This window comes from Thalia democratica, chromosome 8, assembly GCF_965202585.1.
Source record: "Thalia democratica chromosome 8, ktThaDemo2.hap1.1, whole genome shotgun sequence".
Lineage (NCBI taxonomy): Eukaryota > Metazoa > Chordata > Thaliacea > Salpida > Salpidae > Thalia > Thalia democratica.
Window position 1 is genome coordinate 27,041,263 of NC_139172.1, and position 8,653 is coordinate 27,049,915.

At 28.2% G+C, this 8,653-nt stretch overlaps 1 protein-coding gene across 1 annotated transcript; it reads right to left on the minus strand.

Moving 5' to 3' along the window:
- Nucleotides 1–557: 557 nt before the first annotated feature.
- On the minus strand, nucleotides 558–7,874 carry LOC145842023 (85/88 kDa calcium-independent phospholipase A2-like). The gene is made up of 3 exons (XM_082949371.1): nucleotides 5,845–7,874; nucleotides 1,984–2,118; nucleotides 558–1,263 (listed from the first exon to the last, which is right to left on the minus strand). The coding sequence occupies exons 1-3, from the start codon at nucleotides 7,872–7,874 to the stop codon at nucleotides 1,086–1,088; spliced, it is 2,343 nt and encodes a 780-aa protein (XP_082805497.1). The 3' UTR covers nucleotides 558–1,085.
- Nucleotides 7,875–8,653: the final 779 nt, after the last annotated feature.

The window sequence follows — 8,653 nt, forward strand, 5'->3', positions numbered from 1 at the left end:
CAATTGCATAATCAATTTTACTATCTCTAAAAAACATACTATAAATTTATAATTGCCCTGTGGAACTCTTTAGTTATGTTATAATTAAATTTTTATTCAAATAGAGAAAAACTTATAGTGCAAAACTTTAAAGATAGTTTGTTTATTATACAAACTAAATTTATAATATCATAATAAAAACTGAATTGACAATATTAGCAAAGAGAATAGAGTGTTTGATAAAAAACAAAAGCTATTTGAAAGTGTTTTTATATTTTTATTTTGGAAACAAAATAGCGTTAATTTTTTTGTAGTTCAATTAAACTTCTAACATTGTTTTAATAGAACAACCTTAAAGAGTCTTATTGTCAATAAAAATTACGGTGTTAACTGTTTATAAGTAAGTTTAATTTAAAAGCTTAAGATTAAGTTTTCACAAAGTTGTTCAATTTTTGTTTATTAAATGAAAACACTTTTTCTAAATTTAACAACGAAACTAAACAAGAAAAACTTTAAATCTATTTATAAAACTTTTTTGTTACAAATTTTTTCAATGTTTTAAAGGCTATTTTAATTATAATTTAATTTTTAGCTTTTATTAAGAAATTTTTTTAACAAAAATAAACAAACCTAAAGTGGTAATTAACAAAAAACTGTTTTAATTTTTGAATAAATGTTTACCATTACAATTAAATTATTGATGTAGTATGAAAAAACGGAGATGTTTATAAATAAAATTCTATTAATAAGTTTGCGATATACTTTAATAAAAAAATGTATCAGCTTAACTAAAAAGGCAAACACATGGTTAAAACGAAAACGAGTATGATTAAAACAAAATGAAGTCGGAATAAGTTATTCGAAAAACTTTTTTTCAGTACGGTTAAACCTGTGTGATGGCTTTGAAATAAAAACTTTAGAAAGTTTAAAATAAATCGAAATAAATTAAAACAACCGAGCTAGACAGTTCACACCTATGCAGTTTTCAGTGTGTTTACAACTGTTAAAGTTATAAAAAAAACTATTAAACGTGCAAAACAAATGGAAACGCAGTCATGTTACATACAACACAATGAGCAGCAACGTAATGTTTCTGGCAATCAAGCCTAGCACATCTGGTTGAGCAGGGAGCAAATCTCGTGTATGCTGCTCATGTTGTTCCTCACGTAAGACTGCGTTTCCCACAGCAAATTGATAAGCACCGCGTTGCTCGTCTCGTCTATGTCGATTTCGGCGTCGAGGAAGGGGTTCAACCTGAAGTAGCCCGTCTGCTGCGACTCGCACCTGTTTGTTTTTGCACCTTGTTTGTTTGAAATGTGAAAGTTTGTTAAGGTTTATGAAGTGATCGATTTTTATAAGACGAGCTGACTCTATCAATTATTATGTTTGTTGCTTTCGAGTAGGGATTCCCAAAACCATTTTCATGATCGCCAGTTTTTCAGAAATTGAAAAGAATAACTGACATTTTACTTTAATTAGATACTAAAGTACTAAACACGCCCATTTACTGGTTACTTGCTAATTTAGTTTTATATTCCCTAATTTTTTATTACCCCTGGTAGGCAAAGGGCAATATAACATTAACTTTTAAAAACTATTATTTAGAGAAATAAAATCTAAAAAAAAAAAAATTATACCAAAAATAATGACTAAACTTTTATTTAAATGAGTATCCCTGAAATAAAAAATGACATTGTTATTGGGATTACCTGTCTGGAGCTATCTGATTACTTCAAATATTAAATAAAATAAAACTAGGATACAAGCCAGTAAAGTAAACAACTCAGAAGAGCTTGTTAGAAAGTTTTAATAAAATAACAAAAAACTGAACTATAAAGTTAAATTGTATTAATAAAGAAAGTTTCAATTTATTAAATTTTTTTTTTGATATCCTTAATACTTTAGAAAATAACTTTTTATAAAGTGTTTGACTTGCTAGATTTTCAAAATAAACCACGGTAAAACATGTACAAAATAATTTAAACAATACAGCAAACTAATTACCAAGCTCTGGCCCGGTTGACAATGTGCCCGTTGCTCTCAGTGATCGCGTCAACCAGAATCGAGGAGAGCTCCTTCAGATTGTACACGCTGAGGAGCGCGTCCAAAGATAACGAGAGTGGGAACACATCTAAAGATCTGATAAAAAAATTTTTTTAGATAAATTTATTTTTTTCAAAATTTGATTGGTATTTACTTCAATTAACGTTTATTACTTTTTATATACAAAAGAAGTTTAATTTCTTAATTAATTTAAAAGTTAAGACACTTAGTCTTAAGTTTTTAAGCTCAGTGTAAAATTCTTAACTTTGGTTTTGATTACTTTTTTTCATTTGATAAGGATACAAAAGATGTGTCATAAGCATTATAAATGAAAAATAAAAATAACAGGAAATAAAGCAGTTTTTATATGTTTATATTAAATTGCAAACAGAGTTTCAATACTTCTGTTAAATCTTTATTTAATCTCTCTTATGTACTAAACTACTAATACACTATAACTATCTTTTATCAATGTATACTTTCTTTTAAAACAACTTAGACTTATGTTAAAAAGCATTGGGTAAGCTTCGATTACTAAAATTTTATTCAAATTAATATTGGAGGTTTACTAAAGTCTAAAATTTCAATTTGGATTTCTTTTGTAAAATAAAACTATTATCTTTTTTAAAATTAATATTATAAAAATTTTATTGAATATAAACTAAGAGACAAAACTTTTGTCTAAATTCTAAAATTTAGTGAATCAAAATTGGTTAAAAGTTTAAAAAGCAGCCATAAAAAACTACCGGAGTATTGTTAAAAAATAATTAAACAAATGTATTAAATGTTTACTTTAATGGTACAAGATTAAACAAAGTTCAACAAAATTATTGGAAAAGTTATCAACTTTTCCAATAATACAAATCATTGACTCTTTATACTAACAAAAAATAGTAAATTTTCTGGTCGTTAAATATCACTTAAAAATTTTTGCTCGAGTATTTTTTTGTTTTAGACTAATGTTTTTTTTTTAGTTTGTAAAAAACAGGTTCCAAAAATTTATTTTGCAAAAACTGTAATTACAAAAGTTACAGTACAATTTTTTTAGTTAAGTATAATTATAGTTTTTAATTGTGAAGAACAGGTTATAAGCAAGATTATATCAGGTTTTTAGGTATGACAATAAATAATGTTTTATTGAAAAATCAAAACTTTAATATGCTAATAAAAAGTTCATTAGAAAAAATAAATAAATATTAATTAGTATTAGTTTATGCAGGGTTGCCATGGATCAGGCTGAGAAAAATTTCCTGACTTTTTCTTTACTTTTTACTAAAACTTTCCCGACTTTTCTAAATCAAACTCTTAATTTAAACTTATTCTAAAATAATAATCATACACTTTGAACTATCTAAAGCTTCACATTTTATACAGGTTAACCCAACAGTTTTTTTTTCTGAATTCAATCATCTAACTTTTATTACATCACACCATCTGTGTATGATTGATGTATTTTTAATAAACAACTCTATCAGTAAAATATAGTCAGACTTAGCATAAAGTTGTATTATAACCTAAAGGTAATAATATCTAAGAATAAGAAATATCTATCTAAAACATGTAATACTTATATAAATTCACTTACTTAAATAAAGTACTACCTATACCATGTAATATAAAATCCTTAAATTAAAAATCAATTATAAAATAATACACTTAAGTAACTGTATATAATACATAAAAAAGTATATATCTGTTATAGAAAATATTTCCTCTTTTCATTTAGTATAAAGTTTGAAACAAATAAATCTACACTTATTTATTTTAAAAACTAAAGTTATTCTAAAAAAAATACAAATAAGTTATGAAATTACAATGGAATATACTTCTCTTATAACTTATTATTGAAGTTTAAACAACTTATAAAAATTATAAAGAGGTATAGTATACATATAAACTTGTTACATAAAATACTAAACTTAGTGCTTAATAATAAAGAACTTAATTATTTACTTAAAGAAAAAACACTTTAATTCTTAAATTCTGCAAGATAAACTTTTGTATATATATATATATATATATATATATCAGTTTCACTGTGGAAGTGTCCTTGCCACAGACAGGATAGCCAAATGTTTTTGTCAAATTTTCTCCAGGTTTTCAAAATTTCCTCCTGGTTTTAAAAACAAGACGTTTTAGGGTTTATTTTTAGTTTAAAATTAAGTTTAAGGTAAAAAAATGTGTTAAATAGTATAACAACATGGAAACAAAAAATTCTTAAATGTGTTTATAATAAAAAAAAGTTTTGATAAAGACAAAAAAAAATTAACAATATGATAGATTTTTTGAGTAAATCATAATTTTATTACTAAACACATTTATTTAAAATTGTTGAAAACTCAGGTTTTCCAGATTTCAAATTTTTTTGGCAACCCTGCACAGATCATCGATCTATAAAGCATACAAAAACTGCTTGTTCGAGTAGGGTAGTTGTTCAATACGTTAATAGAAAAATTTTGCAGTTTTATAAAGGATATTTTATTAATTTATACCAGATGAAGGCATTGTAAATTAAGTAATTTGGTGAACTTTTAGGAAAATTTTACAATTTTAGTCTGACATAAGGATTTTATAATTAATTTTCACCATTTGAAGGCTTTGGAAAATAAGGAACTTTGTAAATTTGAACTGCCAATATCTAACTTTAACTTAAATTTTGTTAAATTTCCAGACTTTTCTTGACCTTTTATCAAAAACCCCCATTTTTTCCTGACTTATGTAATTTTTTTAGTTTTTCCTGAATTTTCCTGACCATGTGGCAACCCTGTTTATGCAACTTATTTAAATTTTATGACTTATAAAAAAATAATTTTGATAAATCAGAAATAAAAATAACTTTATAAAGTATGAACATAACAAAATAAACTATACAAAACAAAACAAATTTTAAAAGTTCAAAGTCCACCCACGCTAAAGATTTTTTGGGAAAAAAGAAATTATACTTAATCACATGCTTTGCATACGAATCTAAACTTACTTGTAAGGAAATATCTTTTTTTTTAGTTATTAAAAACAGGACACTATAAAAAGATTATTATTATATAAGAAACCGAGATAGAATTTCAACATTGTATGCCATATAATACAATAATTTATAACTTATTTGAATATTTAAACTTTTAGTATTTCAAGTTTACTTGACTTACATATTTTTAACATTTCAAGTGTAATTACAAAAACAAATAAGAAGACTTATTTATTGTTACTAATTTCCATTTTTTATTTAATATGGACCTAAACTTACTAGAAATTTTGTCTTAAATAAAATACCAAAAACAAAACAATTAAACCCATACATAAAACCTATGAGTTTAGTTTATATCATTTAAGTGAGATTAAAAATATGTGAAACATTTATGAAATTCAATTAAAAAGTGTCTATAAAACTAATAATTTTTTGTAAACTTTTTATATAAAACTTTAATTTTTTAATTACTTTAAAATTTTGTTCCGACAGAATTTTCTAAATAGTGCAAGGAACATTTCTTGAAAATTTGAGGTAGTTATCTCAAAAAACGTAGGAGGAAATAGATTTTTGTGATTTCTAGATATTTGCTGTTTTAGTTTGCACCTCCCATAAGAATCCTATTGTTGCCTCCCACTTTGACCGGCTATATATCAAAAAACTATTTTGAATTTTGTAAAAAGAATCTTGTAGCTTAGTAAAAACTATATAAAATAAGATCAAATTTCAAAGAAAGGTGTTACCCCCCTATGCCCTTCAACAAAATTTTCGATGTTAACTTCATAAAAATTAATTATATCAACATTAACAGAAAAGACTACACATAAATAGTATAACTAAAATCTAACACTACAAACCTTTCAACTTTGCTGGTCACAAGCTGTCCAGTGCCCACTGACAACACAAGTCCCAGTTTTTCCATGTTGTTCAGGCTTCCAATGCACTGAGACTTGTAGTAGTTGTGAGCTTCGGTCATAGCCTCCAACGTTGGGTTGTTTGCTAGCAGCCCTCCGTCCAAAAAGTTGTCGCAGGAACTGAAAAAAGAAGGTGCTGCCCCTGTGGCCCTTCCCACCTTCCACAAAAGCTGATCTTGCGGTGTTTGGTTGATAGTCAATGTTTCAATCTTTTTCTTGCTCAGCTTTGACGAGAACTTGAACTGACTGGAAACGGACATTGTGTCCGTCTGAGGCATTGAGTAGTTTGTGAACAGGTGCAACTGAAAAGGCTTTCTGTCAGCCAAGGTTGCTGGTATTATGACTTTTGTCTTTGTCAAGCTGCTCATAGTGGAACTTTCACCAAACTCCTTCTTCAGAAAGTCTTCCAGCGGCTTGGCGTTGTAGGGACGGGTTCCAACAAACACCTTGTCTTTCATTTCAAAATACAGCCGCTGGCAGTCTACTGCAGATTTGCCTTGTGCCAAGGCAATTGCTAGAATGCCTCCAGTTGAAGTTCCAGCAATCCAATCAAACAGCTCTCTGCACTTTTTACCCGTTTGCTTTTCAATTTCAATAAGTATTTGTGTTAAGACCAAGCCTCTGATGCCACCACCATCCAAACATAAAAGTGTTGGTCTTTGTTTTAAGTTTTTTAAAGAACAAAACATGTTTAAACAACTGGGAGGATTAACATATCCATTGACTTCCAATGAACTTTCTTTAAACTCATCAGGAGCTATTATTTTCAAAATTTTGGTTCTATTTGGCTTATTGCTTCTGCGAGCTACTAAATAAGGTGTTTCATTAAAGTCATTAACCAGGCTCAAATCACCACCAAACAAAAGGAGCATTTTAACCAGTTCATGCTGATCTTCACTGACTGCAGTGTGAAGGGGTGTGTTTCCATGCTTCCCTCTTGCATTCACATTGGCGTTTTTCAGCACAAGTTCGATTGCAACCTCTAGTCTGCCTCTTTGTGACATGATGTGTATGGGGTGATCCCCAGTATAACTTGCATGGTCGTATGGAGTTCCATTGTCAAACAGAATTTTTGCATCTTGCTGAGTTTTGCACCAATGCAGTGGCAGACCACCGTGAACTTTGCACGCAATCAACACACAGCCTGCATTGTGATTGACAAGAAGATTTAAAACATCTGTGTGCTTGTATTTTAAAGCATAGTGAATTGGCAGTCCAACTTCTCCAACCGTAAGTATGTCAGCATCTTTATCTAGTAAAATTTTTACACATTCTACATTACCATTAATGCTAGCAATATGCAGTGCAGTATTTCCATTGAAATCTTTAGTTTCAATTAATCTTTTTAATTCAGTACTCTTATTGCACATAACTCTTATGATACTAGGAATGTTCTGTTGCACAGCATAATGCAATGGAGTTTCTCCCAACTTATTTTGAACTGTTGTTAACGAGCCTGCAGTAATTAACTCATCAGCAATGCATTCGTTTTTTAACCTGATTGCCAAGTGCAGAGGAGTCTCTCCTTTGCTGTTGTCTCTTATGTTTAAAAACTGTGAAAAGGTGCTTATGCAGTAAATTCCTTTTAAGCCAGTTGCTACTGCTACATGCAAGGGAGACGAAAAATTGCTGTTGTTTTGAATTACTTCGCATGACTTCTGCAAGTAACTGAGAGGAGCTGTCATGTCTTTGTAAACGTGATCGCACAAATGAAGTAGTAAGTCTTTGTAGCTTTTAAACAAATTGATAGCAGCTGGCAGGTAAGTAAGAGATGCATGAAAAAGCTGAAAAACATGCCGGCCAACAAACAGGTACATGTCAACATAATTCTTGTCTTTGTACAACTGAAGCCCTGACTTTTCATATATGATAACTTTGTTAGACAAGTCTGGGGCTTTGGGCAGCTGCTTCACACTGTATTGTGATTCAAAAATAGCAGGAACTGCCTCAACTAGCTTTCTCAAATAATTCATGACAGAGTTAACTGTTTTAACTAAAACCTGCAACTTTATTAAAAAGCATTAAGCACTAAAATTTAAAAAAATCAGTTAACATAAAAAACAAGTTTAAGAAATTAGAATTATATAAACTACTTTTGTCAGGACACAACATATGAGTTTTATTTAAAAACACATATTAATATCATATCAATACGTTTTGAAAGTATTTAGATACACCTGATTCTAATAATTACAAAAATTTTATTATTACATAAACAAACAAAACTTTTGTATTTAAAAAATAAATTGGTTAACTGTTGATGTATAAGTATTGACTGAGCTATGTACATTACAGCTAGCTAAAAATCACAAAAAATAGGGAATAAAACTTTGTATAAATTTAGTATTTATTAATTAAAAAAAAACTATCCACAGAGTATGTCAATTGAATAGTTTTTCAAATAATTATTTTGAGCCTTATAGTTGAGAAATATAAACTAGTTTTGTGAGTAAACTGAGTTCCTGAAATAAACTAAAAAAGTTTTTAACTAGTCTAAGTTTACCAGAGTTTTTATAAAATACTCTGAATTAGCCTGAGTAAGTAATGACCCTTTTATTTTTCCATTTAACATAAGTCAGAATGTAACAAGCTGCAGTAAATTAGTAGAATACATTTTATTTTGTAACAATACAAACTGTTAGTTACTACTATAAACAGTTGTTAGTTATTACCATAAATCTTAGAATTAAGTACTTGAATAATAATAAAAAAGGCTAGCCACTAATTGAAAATTTTAACTTAATACAACTTC

Excerpts from the sequence above, each read along its gene's own strand:
- LOC145842023 (XM_082949371.1), bottom strand. The coding sequence starts at position 7,874 with ATGAATTATTTGAGAAAGCTAGTTGAGGCAGTTCCTGCTATTTTTGAA. Across the intron at positions 2,119-5,844 it reads GTGACCAGCAAAGTTGAAAG|ATCTTTAGATGTGTTCCCAC; the intron begins GTTTGTAGTGTT and ends TTTTTTTATCAG. Across the intron at positions 1,264-1,983 it reads GTCAACCGGGCCAGAGCTTG|GTGCGAGTCGCAGCAGACGG; the intron begins GTAATTAGTTTG and ends AAAAACAAACAG.